At 46.9% G+C, this 16,866-nt stretch overlaps 1 protein-coding gene across 1 annotated transcript; it reads right to left on the bottom strand.

Annotated features, from left to right (window-relative positions):
• Positions 1-923: 923 nt before the first annotated feature.
• On the bottom strand, positions 924-15,873 carry T265_02848 (hypothetical protein; the record flags this gene model as incomplete). Its single annotated transcript, XM_009167192.1, has 6 exons — positions 924-1,032; positions 2,766-3,954; positions 4,626-4,918; positions 5,869-6,543; positions 6,657-6,829; positions 15,175-15,873. Coding segments are annotated over 6 exons (2,751 nt in total).
• Between the last annotated feature and the right edge of the window lie 993 nt (positions 15,874-16,866).

Genomic DNA, 16,866 nt, shown 5'->3' on the forward strand with positions numbered 1-16,866 from the left:
GACACAAAGTGGTGTCGCGCCCGTGTCGTAGGGGTTTGAGGCTAGCTAACGCCTTTCTGAACTTCCAAGAGCGAACCCATTTTTACCAGTTGACAGGAAACCACTTACTTGTTGAGGTATACGTATCTGTATACCGTAGATAAAGAAGCACAGTTCGAAATGTACACCTACTAAGCTTCAAACGTTTGGGATTGAACTGCCACAATCGAAGACAGCTGTAACGTCGACTCATCTGCAAATCGCGGGCTGTCGCGTAAAGTTACGCATCAGGTTTCGGTCTACCCCACCAATAATAATCATAATAATAATAATAGTGATAATAATAATAATAATAATAATGTAAGACACTTATGGTATCTAGCTTCCATATCGCGCAAAGAAAGCATGAAGACTGAGATAGTGTCAGGACGCCCAAACATTGACGGGGGCAGTTGAGGTACCGGGGTTGGGTTCAAACCGCAGAACTTACGGTCAATAAGCTCGCGCCTCAAGCATCGAGTCACCACAGTCGCCTCAGATTTTGCGAGTTCGAAGTGCACGCCAACTAAGACGCCAAATTAGATGTTACTCAAATCATTTGAGTAACATTTGATTGGATTAGAGCAATGTAGTCCGCGCGTTCGACGTCCTTGAGCGGACACCCCGGGAAGTTGCTCCTCAGGATTTGGAAAGCACAGGACTATGCGAACAGGGTACAAACGATCAAATTAAACAGAAATCACTGGAAAGGACAAACACATTTAGATGTGATTCCTTGAGCGACAGCTTCAATTGACCCGTAGCGACCCCTAAGAATGGCGACATCACCGTTATCGAAGATATAAAATCAGTATTCAACACATGATTCGCTGCCGTTCGACCAAGATTTATTTTGAAATCCTCATTGTGAAGAATGAGTGGACGATGGAGGGAGTTGGTGCTACCACTTCCAGACTCTCATCCAAGTAATATGAATAGAAACTAACAAGAACGCCATAGACATCTATTAGCAGCCACATCTCGCCGCGTATCCAACCAGACGCGATCCCGATCCTGGAAAGCGAGAAACACCGACATCACCAGACCGTTTCGTAAGCTTTTTCATACCCCTCTGTCAGGTCAAGGATTAGCCACCTCTCTGCTTCCGCCACTCTGAACTGAGCACGAAAATGGTTCTGCGTACGCGATACATGGCCTAACCAAATCAGCTTCTGGTGCTGGACACATCCTTCAATTAAATTCTTCGTTGCACAACCGAAAACTCGCTTTCTAATTGCCATTCTCTCAGTTGCTAAGTGTTTTGTACGCACTTTAAGCGGCCCTGGAAAAGCGCCTTCTGATGAGTGGGTAGTCAGAATCAACAGATGTGCTCCAAAATGAGCTTTAACCCGTTATTGATCCGCGCCATCGGTAGTTCATGGCAATGTGACCGATTTAAGTTCGTGGCCGGCACAGCGTTGGAGGACACCATATGGCCAGACGACTTCGGCTATTTCGGAAGATAGTACTGCATAAAAACAGCCTGCGGTCAGCACACAGCTGAAACAATCGTTCACCGTTGCCAGCACGTACCAAGTCCAATCCATGTCGCCCAACTAACTGATGTGCCGAGCCTGCCTACTTGTGAATCCAGATCTCTGACAACCACAACGATATGAGATTTTAGCTGGCCGCAACAGGTCGTTTCGGGTCTTTGATGGTGTCAGAGTCACACTCGGTTAGGGCGTGAAATCGTTCAGTTGTATCGCCCTTTCGGTGCCTAGCTGTCATGCCACCAGAAGGAAGCATGAAAGAGGGGATACTGTCACGTCGCCCAAGCCTAGATAGGGGACGTCGAGAAGCAGAGGTCGGGTTCGAACCAGATTCGCGCTCTAACAACTTGAGCCATATAACTTAAGCGGACACTTCATACAGACATCGATCAATTTCCCGCTTGAGACTCCTTCATAAAGGTTTCCAGACGAACCTCACATAGGCGACTATCAATGGTTACCCAGTCAAGCAAGGATCCTTCCAGCTGGCGACTTAGGACAATACCAACCCTTGCATATCCTGCCCTGGATCACCAGGTGTAGCCAGAGGCGAGTTGAGAATGATGGGATGGTTAGGTCAACCGGTGTTTGCATCCTAAGCCTTTTTTATACACAGCTGTTCGAAATTAAAAGCGACCAAAAAGACGGGGTGTCGATGCTTGAAGGTTGATTTTGAGCTTTCTGAGAATGTCAGCACCGGATAACGCGCATATGTTGCTTGCAAAACAAACGCAGAATGAACAGAGTCGCCAGTCCTTATTGCTGAGCCTACAAGGAGTGTTATTAAAAAGGTGGTAGAAGGGGAAATGAGAAGTATGCGAAAGAGGAAGGGAGGCGTCAACAGTAGCCTGTTTTCGCTTACCCGCCCTGCTGTACGCAGGAAGTAAGGCAACCCGGTTGAAGACACCACACGACGACCGATGTCGCATAAGCTCATTTGTAAGTGTGCAACTCATGGTATTTCATAGCACCCGTCACTAGCGTTGAGATGAATGTAACGCAACAGTAACAAACACGTAATTCCGAAAGTTTCATCTATCGAGAAAAACAGCAATAGACACCTGGAAAAGAACTCGAAACTAAAAATGAGAAAGGCTGTACAACGTTACCATGCATGTTGCATAAACAACGGACGATAAGTAAATAAACGAATGATCCCAAATAGTCAATTTGGAAACAGTGAACCGGGCAACGGGGGAACTTGTCTGATGAGGATAAGATTGTGGGTCTGTGGACCATAGATGAGTATACCACTAAGTCGTCGGGAAAAACTGGCGCTGAACAGCAGCTAGGTAGGCCTGAACCTGTGAGACGGGACTGAGAAGTTGGGGTTGTACTGTTGACAAAGCCTGTTGTTGCTTCTGCAATAAGATGGAGAGAGCAGCCTGTTGCTGTTGTTGCTGCTGTATGGCGGCAGCTGCCATTAGCTGTTGCTGAAGAGAGGAAGAGGGATTTGCGGTAGTTGATGAAACTAGATCCATCCAGGAACCTGTATTCCATGGTGCATTGCATTGCGAAGCGTTGGAAAGAAGAAGGGGGTTCAAATGAGATGGACTGTTAACCAAATGTGTCGCTGGTAGAGAATGATTGCTCATAGTATCAGCTGATAGGGAAGCTATTGCTGCTAGGAGTTGTTGTTGTTGTTGTTGTTGCTGCTGCTGCTGCTGCTGAACTTGAGCCAAACGCGCAGTGGCAATCAGCTGATTTAAAGCGATCGTTTGGTTAGTGCTCCCGGGTACTGAAAAGGACGTGATCTGAGTAACCTGGGCTGGCGTTGCCGATCCCGCCTCACTGTTAGGTGCAGAGCACCGGTCAGAGTAAGGAACAACAGATGGTAAAACTGATAAACTACTGGAAGAAAGTGATGAGTGAAGAAGACCTGTTGTGACTGTTTCGGTGTTAACCTTCGCAACAGTATCAATGTTTCGTTGACCCAATGTGCTGGGAGACGAGAATCCCGTATGTTCGTAAGAAGTAGAAGTTCCATTGACTATGGGTTTTGGGGAAGAAGACAAGCAGTCTGCCGCTGAATTTTCCGAATTGGTTGGGCGATCTTCTGTTATCACATTTGCATTAAGCACACATGGTGCCATCACAGTTGGTATTATTGAAGCTTCTGATGAGTCAGTCTTGGTAATGGCGGGTGAAGAGCTGTGGATAGTGTTTAATTCACAATTTTCAGTTTTTTTGGAAGAAAGTTCCGTAGAAGACGGCAGTGGATCTATTGAGCCTGAAGTAGGCGCATCTGCCTCTGGAAAAGAACCGGGAAGCAATTCAGGTGGCAACTGGTCGTGTTCAACCGGCTGAACGTGAGAATCTGCCTTTGTAGCCGACTTATCCTGTTCCTCCTGAACTGCAGATGACAATACACGTCGCCGCTTGGTCAAACAAAAATCCTCTTCTATGGAGCGATTTGGATTGAAAGAAATTCGGCAGGCAGAACCTAGTAATGGAAGTCAGAGACAAGTATGTTCTGATAATGAGTCGCTGCAGGCTAGTGAGGACTGGAGATGACGGATTTTAGTGTGCGCAAACACATCACCCTCCTAAGTAAAAGACCATCACGCATGTCCACTAACTCATCAAAACCTAGAAGAAGATTGGGAACTCTATAACTGAAAGTAGGTGCCTCCGTTACAAATACGAAGAACGGAACAAATAGTGATCTTGACATAATCGCATTGTTTAATTCCTCCGAAAATAATCTGACAGATTAGTTAAATGTGGTCACTGTAAACAATGAGGCAGAAAATTATCAAATGCAAGGAGAATCATATATAGCTAAACACGTCAAATTGAAGTAGACACCAGAAAGTGACGCTTCGCTATCTTGCCGTCCATTTCACATCACACATTTCCGAATGAAAACCTAAACTTCACAGCAGTGAAGCACAATCAGAACCATTCTACAGGATAACGAGGCACGAAAACCCAAAAGTAAGGCTTCCTCGTTCTGCGAAAACCCGTGAAAACCTGCGTTGCTACAGATGACATCAACGTCGAACGGTTACCGCTTATCGTAGCCTGGTTCCATAAGGCTGCAATCATCCACCGCTTTCAGAGTTTGCCAATTATGAAGAGATGAAAAAATCCTCGAAAAAGGTTAACACTGACCTGCAAGTTTCACTCCGGATTGGTCTGATATGGTTGAAGATTGATTGTACGGAGAACATGTGGCCGTTTCTGTCGTTTGCGCAGGACTGGTGGAAGGATTGATGGATTGGTTAGATGATAGGACCTGAGTGAAAGCAGGAAAACTATCTGTAGGGATTGGAGCGTCTGCAATTGGTTCGAAGACGAAACTGGTAGCCAAATCGTCATACCGATCCGAGTTGTCCAAACCAGGATATTTCGCTCGAAGGTACATGATCACCTCCTCACGTTTTCGAAGATGGGACCCTTCTGGTCTAGAAAGGTTTAGACAGGGAAATGCATACAATGTAAATTAATATCACAGTCGGCATCACGCATCAACATCACACAGTGAAAAGACCTGAGAAAGCCAGGTTGGACACGAGAACTTAAGTGTCAAAACTAGGAATCGGTCGTTCCAACGACCGGGCCTTGCTGGTGAATAAAAAGTTGAAACCCACCTATGAGAAGCGGACGTGAAACGAGGAGTGTAGTGCAGAAAATTAGTGTCTATTTTGAAAGGTTAGTACTAGACAATGCGATAAGAAAAACTTTGATGGGTAGATTTAGTCACCAGGTCCAGAAGTAAGGGTTCCGCTCACCCTAGCATCTAAAAGAACCTAGAACTTCGAAGACCCCAAAGCGTTGGCTGATGTCTTTGGCGTCAGCCAGCGCTTTGTGCATTTTTGCAATCCAGGTAAATAATAACTGTTAGCCACCAGTTGTTTAAGCAGCCCAAAAATTACGACGCACGGAAAACCGGTAATAGAGTAGCGAATGTTACCAAAAGTCAGGTGCTTTAAGCTGGAACTCGATTAGTAAATGACGTGAATGGATTGCCGATGGTCGCCTACAAGTAAGAAACTTACGAAATATACTCCACAGTCCCGGGCTTCCGATCAAGAATGCGTGACCACCCCGCTCGCCNACCAGGTCCAGAAGTAAGGGTTCCGCTCACCCTAGCATCTAAAAGAACCTAGAACTTCGAAGACCCCAAAGCGTTGGCTGATGTCTTTGGCGTCAGCCAGCGCTTTGTGCATTTTTGCAATCCAGGTAAATAATAACTGTTAGCCACCAGTTGTTTAAGCAGCCCAAAAATTACGACGCACGGAAAACCGGTAATAGAGTAGCGAATGTTACCAAAAGTCAGGTGCTTTAAGCTGGAACTCGATTAGTAAATGACGTGAATGGATTGCCGATGGTCGCCTACAAGTAAGAAACTTACGAAATATACTCCACAGTCCCGGTCTTCCGATCAAGAATGCGTGACCATCCCGCTCGCCTTTCGCTATCGCCAGACGTGGTAACACCCGACTGAAGGGTAGAGGTGCTCGTTTTCCCTTCTACACAGTTTGCTGACACAGGAACTGTGGTAGACGGCGGCGCAGATTCAAAGACTCCTAGCCGACTGGTAACCGAAGACGTCTGGATACGGGATCGTTTTGAATGCCTGGGGCGAACAGTCGACGTCACTGAGAGAAAATTTTCAGCAGCTTTGGAGACAGGTTGATGATTGACCAAAGCAGCAGCATGAGCCGCAGCCGCGTAAGATGCAACGATGCGGTCAGGTGGACTCTGTTCGCTGCTTTTCAAGGCATCAGAACCGCTTTGAGAACCGTCACCATCAGAGTTAGTCGTCTTTCCCGAAAAACAGAAATAGATGAACAAACAAAGCGTATCAACAACCGAGTCGTCTTCAGGTAATGGAATTAAACGGACAAAGTAGGCGAGCAAAGCACGGAGCGCGAGGATACCAGCATCGATTGGCGCAGAAAAACAATTAGTAACAGAGTCACCACAAAAGTGTACGTGTGCAGATGCAAGTGCCACAAACAATAAAGGACACATACACGGATAAGGACAGCAGCAAACCGCATGACAAGCACCTATCACGAACCAGCTGAGTGGTACTCAGGATCGATGAAAAGATGAGTAATCAACCGTTCACATGAATAGATCCAAATTAAATATGGTGAGTGCTAGGGCAGTTTCGTTACCGAAAAGCCAGCGTACCAGGATTGGTCGGATTGTGATTCAGCCGAGGGACTAAAAGCGATAGGAAAACAGAGATAAAGCACCAAGACAATATAGAAATCAAAAGGCAACTCCAGGCGCTTAACCAGTGGGATCACACGGAAAGCGAAAACGGAAGGAGTTCTCAATGCACGATACCACTTAACGGCGGGCTGAAATGGAAACTCACTTCCCAACATGCGTGGTAACACAAATAAGTGAGAACTATGTTACAACTTACCTTCAGTCCCAGTCTGTCAGGAATCATGCAAATCCTATGAGAGCTTGGCGAAAGATATGATGCATCCTAGTATGTATGTCCATTCAGTGAAACTGACACGCAAACAAAACTTGTTTCACTGGATTTTCATACAGAAGGAGCGATTTAAGAGATGTCCAAAGAGAGATACTTCTGAAAAAAATGAGGTTGCTTTCAAGGATTATAAATGTGAGAACCCCACCGAGATCGGTAAGTAAACCAGGCACAGCAAAACGCGAATGTAAAACCGAAAAAATCCAAACAAGAAGCGAGGCGTGTAGCGGATTCACTAAACGTGAGTTGGGACGCGAAAAAACAGGACATTCGAAGACGTACTAACACCAAACCATCATGATGAATAAGGAATTCGGTATAGCAACGCGTACCGCACAATCAGCTCAGCCTAAGTGGTCGGCTTAGATACCAATACAATTACCATCAATGAATTTTACAAGTTCGCCCAACCCCCAAACTGAAACTACCAGTGCAATAAGGAGGTACTAATTTCAGGGTGATCAGTGATGCTGGATCTTGACAAGGAGGTGGAGTAAGTAAGGATTGTGCGGTTATCGGACTTCGCCTCACAAACCACGATAGAGTCAGTTGACCCAGGTAGATGATGTTCCGCGCGAATAAGATTTGCCTATACAGTAGTCCGTCTAACTGCTATAATTATCCTCCGAAGCACAGTCGTATGGCAGTGTGCGACAACAGCAGGCTGCGTAACCGAATTCTAACGGCTCCGACAGTCAATAGCAAACAGGATATCACACTTCGTGATCGATGTAGCGACAACCGGGAGATCACCTGGAAGGCATTTCCTTCCATTGGAGGAATCAACTCGACCGAATGTGTGTTGTGATATCGCTTGGGTTATGATTCTTCGTTCTATGGTGAGTGAGATAGGGATGTGCTTATGAACTTTATCCGACAAGTGCATCATCGTGAGATGAACACATGAAGGTTGATACGAATGAATATACGGAGCTAGCTGTGGCTACCGACAGACTGTCCTTCGGTTGGAACCTGGTGACAGGGGCAGAAATGAAACTCACGTACAGTTTCATAGAAGTGTTACCAGTGTTATGTGTTGGCTCGAAAACGTTGCACTGCCTCTTTTAGGCGGAACTCCACACCAATACCGCTTTACCGCTGGCAGTTGGGCGCTGCTACGGCCGAGAAGCCTGTCCCGCACAAAAATGGTCAAAAGTTCGGGCCGCTTTCCGGTCCTTCGGTTTGAGGCTAGCATTCCAAAATGGAGGTAGCAGGTGGGCAACTTAATTGCTGTCCGAAGTAGTGTCCAACAGTTCAAGGGTTCTCCTTTGCCAGATACCAGTGACCCATTTTGATCTCTGATACTTTTGCTGACAAGATACTACGGAGGACCAGTCGAACGAATCAACTGAAACAGCCTGCGGAGGTTTCCAGCATTTTCCGCATCTTCTCTTTCTTCGTCTTTTCTGGTCCACCAAGATTCTCGGTCTGCATGGACAGCCGGTTTCACTCAGCGTCGGGTGACGCGTCCAGTTGAGTTGTGGTTGAGACCAGGATGGGTCTGTCGGCAGATCTCCAACAAATCCACGGTCCTATCAGAGATCTTATGTTTGGATAAGGTTTTCTGGAAAAAAGGGTCGTTCAGCTGTAGCGCCCTTTCAGTGCCTAACTGCCATGCCACCAGAATAAAGCACAAGGGCTGGGATACTGTCAGGTTGCTAAAGCATACACAGGAGAAGTCGAGAGGTAGAGGTCGGATTCGAACCACAGACCTTCCAGTCAGTAAATTCGCGCTCTTACTTTTGAGCCATCTCGCCCTCAAGTTCTCTGGGTTGTACTAAAAATAGAATTTCCCGGCTTGAGTAACACCGTGGACATCTGTTGCCAGTGGTTGTTAATATCCAACATCAGACCAGTTGATGGGCGTTCAAAGAGCCGCTTCTGACAGGTTCTTTTGATTTCTGGGTCCACGACATTCTCAGTGGCTAAGCAGAGTGCGCGCGTTTCGTGTAGACTTGAAAAGCGCAATCAAAAGCAGTAACTGACAAGTACGTGGTCGGAGTCTACGCAAGAATTCCAAAAGCATCAGGTAGTGACCTGATGCCTCGCCCCTGGAAACTGATTAGTGGCTGGTACGCTGGTTGCCACAGCGTTGTCAAGTGATTTCCGAAACGCCGGAAATCGGTACTACAAAGGAATGGTCTGTGATCGGCATACATCCAAAGCAGGCGCTCCCCGTTGTCCGTCCTTCTCTTATCCAACCCAAGACGACCACCCAACTGGGCCTTGAGGGAACTTATTCTACCTACTCGAGTGTTCATGTCGCCAGCAACTTAGACGATGTGTGAGGTTTAGTGGGCTGTAAAAGGGCACCTAGAGCATCGTAGAAACCGTCGTTTGCAGATTCAGAGCTACAGTCTGTCGGAGCGTAAGCAGATGCCAGTAACATGGGGCGAGAGACCTCAATTTCTCGGTATTCTTTAACAGACAAACCGTGGTAAGGCAAATATCTACGGGTATCCAATCAAGTAAAGGCACTTCCGCTCAATTACCCAATACGTATTCAGCTGCAACGGCCACTACAACACGAGATGTGTGCAGATGGGGCAGTCAGCTCAACTATGGTACTTGTGTACCGTATCCTCATTCCTCATATACATCATATATTAATGCAGAGGGAATCCAGCGCACGAGCAAGAGCTGCTTGTTATCCTGCTTGTTTCAGTGTGCGAACATTAAAGGCAGCTAAACAAGCTGGCTTCCGATATTTGAAAACAGAAGAGCTGCTGTTATCCTGCTTGTTTCAGTGTGCGAACATTAAAGGCAGCTAAACAAGCTGGCTTCCGATATTTGAAAACAGACTGTGAAGTGTTCGGATTGTTTCTCAGGTCGGACACAGAAGCTCCAGCTCAGTGTGATATATTACGGACAAGGCGGTCAGTCCTGGTACTTGTACCTGAGGAGGGAATATTCAAATTAGAGTGGGGTGAAGTAGAAGAGGGGATATGTCAATCTGTGAGAATGGATGCGTCAGGGGCAGGCAGAGAATTTTCAAGTAATGTGCCAACAAAAAAGCTGAAGAGTTGTGAGAGAATGGAGACTTGTATTACACCACAGGACGTGGTGGACTCGTCCACTGACACAAGAGATCGCATATAAATTGAGATATAAATTAAGAAAAGACACCTCTGATCGCCCAGGTTTCTGACGATCGTCAGAGTTAGAAGTAGCATATATACCAAAAGACTAACGTGTGCCGTCCAAAAGAGCGGGGCTTTTCAAGTATTCGTCCTAAGGTGAAGATATGATTGATGCTTCCTCGGCAGTGGCGAAACTCGGCTTGTTTGTCTCCCCAATAATTGATCACCCCGCGCAAAACAACGCCAGAGAGCATCTTACATATGAAAGTTGCCGGGCTGATACCACGATGATTCTCGCCTGACATTCTTGCGCCCTGATTGAAGACCGAGGTCGCATTGCACTGGTGTTGTTTTCGTTCAAAATTTCCTGTAGTATGGTCATCAAACTACCCACGAAGTTTTTACCGCCTTTGAATTTTGCAGGACGGGCACCCCGTCGCGTTGGAGGGATGATATCTCACGTTATTTACAGTGGGCTCATTAGATTCTTCTAAAGATTATTTTGAAGGAGGCCAAGTGAAGTGCGCCTTAAAGTAAGTAAGTTTAGCTGTAGCACCCTTTTGGTGCCCATCTGCCGTGCCACTCGAAGGAATTACGAGGGCCGAGAAACTACCAGCTTGCCCAAGCACAGACAGGAGCACTAGGCAGGCAGAGATCGCGTCTTAACCAGTGAGCCACCTCGAGCTTGCTAAAGTGTTCGGTCCATCGCTCAAGATGAAATTTTGTGTGTGAATTGCTGTCAGATCTTGTTCACAGATACCTTCGCCAACATTTTCCTTCCTCTAGACAGTTGCCCGAGTCAGCTAAACAGGACGAGGCTGTTGCCTGCAGCGAAAGCCTCCTCCATCTCCCGGGCCTTCGCAATCCACCAATGTTCCGTCAGCCTTCAGGCTGACAGGCCTTCAGGTTATCCGGCGTTTGAAGGTTCTGTGAGCGTAGTCATAGTCATAGTCATCGGTGACTGGTAGGGCTATTTGGCAGTGATCAGGTCTGTTAATCTGGATGACACCCAGTGTTCAATTAGTCGAGTCGGGTAGCTTAGAAAGACCGTCCTGAAGACTAGCAGCATAGCTACTTTCACTTTTTGCCATTCAAACCACAACCGTCAGCAGTACAGTCAGATTAGCTCGATGGTATCGAAGCTGATGACCAAGTTGCTTTGCTTAGGCACGCCTAATGCTGACAGAAGGCGAACTGTCATGGTCGGAGTACATTTACGTAGCTCAGAAGGAAAGGGTATCTTAAATTGAGGCTCTCCAGAGGTAAATGACAACCAAACGATCAAACAGCCCATGTCTGGATTAGAGTCAGTGGCCTCCAACCGAATTGATGTGAGCGCTTGTGCTGGAAGTTCGTACTGCCAAGAACAGATGACATCTAGCACAAAACTGAAGTCGCTCTCCATTATCCATACACTAAGCAGCGACTTCGATACTATCACCTAAGTGCGTTCCTTCCGGGTTTATTCTTCCAGCTTGAGCATTCATATCAATGATAGAATTGTTTTCGCTCACCGAAGCGGTTGAAACTCCCACACCATACATACCACGAGCCATTGCGTCAGGATCACCCGACACCGAAGAGTGGAATGTGGAACATTTGAGCTCATCCCAAGTGGCTTGAGGTTCACGATAGAAGTGACGCCTTGTATACGAATTTCAGAGACGTAACATACATCAACCAAAATGGAAAGCAAGGCCTCAGCAGGCTTCACCCTGTTTCCCAATTTGACAGATCAGTGTTCAACACGGATGGTTCGCTGCCGCAATTTCGGGCGTCAAAGGTTGAAACGTGGATCAGATCTCTGCAGTTCAGGGAGGGTATAGTCTGGTTTATTTTGCTAGGCGATAGTACACAGGACAGTGGTTAGGGGACTAAAAGACGGGTTGACCGCAATGCAATATACGATTAGTGGGAGGTGTAAGGGCCGGTGAACGAAAAGCCGCAGATGCAGATGACACCCCGGTTGACCAGGTCGAAGAAGTGATTTTGGTTGAGATACCCCACTTTGAGTCTTTGACTGAAAAGTCTGACCCGCATTGCAGTGGAAGGGTGTAGCATTTTGCTCCAGGATCCATTCCCTATCCCCTGGCTCAAAAGTCTAGACCTCGAAGCGACGGTTATGGTTTTCTTGAGGGATTCTTGACGGAGCCAATGACTTTATAGTTTGACCCACCTGACTGCAGGGAGCTGGAATGGCCAAAGGGCGCAGGAAGTGACGCATAGTCGTCTGACTTGTAATGCGGCTGCACGCAGTGGATGCCTTTTGAGCAGCAGCACACTATTCGGAAAGTATTTTGACTGTATTGAACAGCGCACCGGCAGTCACAATCAACTGCTGGGTGATTGACGTGCGGTGTTTAGGACCAACCTTTGGTAGCCCGTCCTTCGCGGAGGAAAGAAGTATTCTTACCCTTATAAGTATAGGCACACTGTTTGCCTACAGGAAACACCTTATCACTCTCACACCCATCCCACAGGGCAGCACAACTTTACTATCAAACCGCCTCGTAATAAGATTACTCACAGAACGGGGTCTGGCTGCTCCTATTTGGTCTTCGTGACACGGGTGAACCCTTAGAAACTGAGTTCCAGCCAGTGTATCTCACAAGATCCATTTATTATAGGAGTCAGAAACCCGACTGCCGCGCGCCGAGGAAGTCCATGTTTGACCACTGAATTCTTCGGAATACTGCCCGAATTTGGTGGGAACACCGGATAGGTAACGTTGAAGGACGTCTAATGGTTTTAGATGAACTGATCAGACTCTATAGGTTACGCTGGATTGACCACACGTTCCGGATTGCAGTTGAGCCCTTTTCCCACAATCACGCGGAGTGGAAAGAAGGGCAAGGGGGTGTCGAACAGTGACTCGGTAGCTAGGTATCAAAACGATTACCAGAAAACTTAGCTGCGCTGGTCATTGCCATCTCTCTGGATGGAGGCATATCACATCGACGGTTGGAGACATTGTCAGACATGGCAGAGTCGCGCCCTCAGTGCCACTCGTGCATCCAACCGGTTACCTAAGATCGACAGCTCCCCTCCAATTCTCCCTAATGAAAAGTCCACTGACAACAATGTTTTTACACGTCAATTACATTAGAAACCAACTTCCATGCGTAGCTATCTACCCAACCTCCCCAAATCATCGGCGAACGAAACTGTGGCAGCTATGACCACTGTACGACAAGCGGTTGTTACAGCTGATGATGATGATGATGACGATGCAGGGCCTTATTCAAATAAAATGAAAGTCATACGGCTGTGAATCACGGGCGTTCCTCATTGTTGCTGTCAATTGTACTGCTGATTGAGCTACAGTTTGATCCGGAAATAGTTGCGTGTTCGTACAGTTACTGCATCTTTCATACTAGCAGTCCCGATGTCAAGTTTAAATCTTGAAATCCTGGACAATAATCTCTCTGCTAAAGACAATGAACGATCCGAATTACGATGTATAACACAAGAAAACCTTCTGGATGCCAAGAAAGCTGTATTCTGCTAGTTCCGTTGGAAAAGATGCCTACGCACTTTTGAAAGACATTGTGTACCATAATTCACCGACTACTATAGAGCGGGTGAAACTCAGCAAATTAAGCCTGAAGCTCCAGAGACAGCCAAAAGTGTTAAATTCCATTGACTTGTCTCAAGTTAGACTGCTGAGTCCGATCTTCTCGGATGCCTGGCTGGTCAAACTTTCGAGTCAGTGGCTAAAAACAGGCTCCCCGAAAAATCCTTCCTCCTCCGAGCATAGTGTGGGTCAGATTTTTTGAAAGATTCAAGATGAGGTCGCTCAATCAACCCCTCATTCTCGGGTTGGACAACTGGGAAGTATCGTTCGCCTTGCTAACTGCTATCCCTTCCCACCATACAAGCATATCACTGGATTATTTGACTGTCAGCAGAAAGCACGTCAGCCTATCATATTCGGACCGGGATGTACAAGACGCAGGAGCACCATCGCAGCCGTTGAAACTGGCGTCGGAAACAGTTGAACGTTCGGCGGCTTGGTTTCTATCTATTGCACAATGAAGGGGTAGGAGTACACCTACGATCAGAGAAGCTTGTCTGTCTACTAACAAGCACAGCGTTCCGCTCTACGGAGCGCCAGTGGATACCGTTCAAAGGTAGTGCGGACTCTCAGAGGATATATGACGACCAAACCGGCAACCACCACAGCGACCACATAGCAGGCGCATTGTGATCCGCTGTGATGTGCTAAGATATGCCTTAAAGACTTCCCTTATCGCATATACCAAATCAAAGTGAGCCATGGCTAGTTAGGAGGCGCCGTGTAAATTTGGACTGTGTTCGGCCTCTCAATGATAAACATTCCAAGTCCATTCGAGGCGGTAGCATCTGAGTTAACTGGGTTGTTCTCGTTTGGGTCAGCAAAGGCTTGCCGCCATTCTCTGGATATCCCGCAGTGCTAACCAGTAAAGATTCAAGGATAGATTTTGTGACCACCACTGTAAAAGTTAGTCTAGCTGGACATTTCAACGTCCTGTGAGTCTTATGTGCATCTGCGGTTGAGGCAGCAACTAGTAATAGGTCGGTGGTTCGGAATAAATCCTGAGTTTTCGACTGATTCTGCCTTTACTTGGGTAAGCTGACGATACTTTGTCCCCTAAGAACTGATCCTGCGAGGCGGTTCATCAGCCTATCTGCCTTTCAAATCGAGAACCGGATGCAAGATTAGTGCATGATAATACCACGACTGTAAACAGCATTACGTTGTTCCATCATGCCTTACTAGAGGATCAATACTCCGCCCATTCAACCCACTTGTTATGGAATATCAATGCTCAGGGATCCACAATGCAACTGCGCGCACGCCCCTACTCGGAACGTAGGCTACCAAGAACCGCACTATTCATATTTTCATGTACTATTTGGATGAAAACTGCCACAAACCATACGCCATGGGTTATACATTGAAAAGCGTTACACCCAATGCAGCACAACAAATGAAAAGGACAGCTCTGTGGCACAGACAACCGCAAACTGGGATGGGCATGTTGGCACGCTTACTTTTGCATTCAAAGAAACAGGGTAGAAAGGTTTAGACCACAGCAATGACAAAGCTGCCAGAACAAAACAACAAATAATCACCCGAACTTACAGCATTCTTGTAGATCACTGGAGCACGGACGATTGTGTGAGAATCTACACTTTTAGACGGATCCTCGGTTGAGTTACCGGGTAACGGAGCAGCGTTTAATGCAGGATAGAGCAACAGTGGGGCAACACCGGTAGCAGAATTTACAGGGGTTGGTTGTAGAGGCCCACCTAAAATTCCGACATTCCCGACAGTGGCAGAGCAACCCAACTGCGGAGAGCACAGGAGCGAAGTAAAAACATTGGCGCCGAGAACACGAAGAGAGTCTTGAAGAAGTGCATGCTGTAAAAGTTGGGTTGAAGACAGTGGCTGCTGTACCCCACTGGTCCCCTGCAAGAGGGCTGAATGAAGTATGGATGGATGCAGTGGAATGGCCGTTGGGTCCCCTGACAAGGAGAGAAATGGAAAGTATCCGGGAATCATCCGAACAATGGATACGCTTCAAAACAGCAGACAGAAACGCCCGGTAAAGGTGAGGCGACCGCGAAGCTCAGAGTGAAGTGTCCAGCAGTTCAGCTAACGCAAAGCCAAGTCTCGCGTTCTCATTGGTTTCAGTGACTCGTAGGATGCGACCCCCGAACCGTTACAGAGAAAACTCATGTATAAATCAGATCCCTATTTTATGACTCCTTCGGACACAAAACCATCCAATTTCGTAGTAACTTAATTAACAGTTCAGCCGGTCGAGCAGCGCAGGACAACCCGGCACGTCAAAATGAGCGCCTTGTGGGAAAGCACGAAAACGATAAATTCAACAAATAAAATCCGGACTCCTGGTGTTTCAAGACAAGCGATGGTCAGCACCAGGCATCTTTAAAGCATGTGCAGCGCCTTTTGTCCAGTCGAAAATAGATAGGGGAACAACATGGGGAATGGCGGACTCCCATAACCCAGCCCCGGAGTTCAGTATCCGCACAATGAATCGAAATTTCGGAAGTTGTGGCTTGTCCGTAATGGACCAAAGTAATCAAGTAATTGGGTTCAGAGTAGCAGTTCAAACTTAGGAGTCTTGTTTTGGCATTCAAGAGCCCCAGCGATGCTAGAAAATTAGTCCACCAGACTACTCCGCTAGAGGTATGATTGCTCCAGTCTATGATGAAATTTGGTGGGCTGCAAAAATATGAATGTAGATTAGAATAGTTGTCGATTTGAGCACGTATGCAACAAAATGCAACATTTTGGTACAGAATGTTTTACTCTTCTCTTGAAGATTTTGCAGCTGAGAGCATTGGGCGGTTAATGGTTTACGACGCAACCCGGCAAAATGTCTCAGATAAACTCGCTAAAGCCTACAAGTTGTTTGACAACATACCCAAAATGTCTCCAGCTGTCAAGAGCGTCATGGGACCGCATACGCGCCCGTGACCGCAATTGCAGTGCTGACACAGGGATAGACACTTACTAACTTGATGTCTTCCGTTGTCGCCCACCGCCATTGCGATGATTGAGAGAAATGATCTGTTGAAGATGTGCGGCCAGAACTAAGCAGCAGTAGCCGACAGAAAAACAGTCAGAGATCACAAGCTCATTTTGCGCCTCGAAGAATGCCGTACATCCCGTGCAGTGTAAGGTCATTTAGCAGATTTTTTATCGACAATGTGCGTTCTGGTTTATATTCTGTCTATGTACCTCTCTGCGACAAATCAGCCCCCAGTGATGACTCTCGGGAACATGCAAAGCCTCACTACGCGTTGT

The sequence above is a fragment of the Opisthorchis viverrini genome (assembly GCF_000715545.1).
Source record: "Opisthorchis viverrini unplaced genomic scaffold opera_v5_37, whole genome shotgun sequence".
Taxonomy (NCBI): Eukaryota; Metazoa; Platyhelminthes; class Trematoda; order Opisthorchiida; family Opisthorchiidae; genus Opisthorchis; species Opisthorchis viverrini.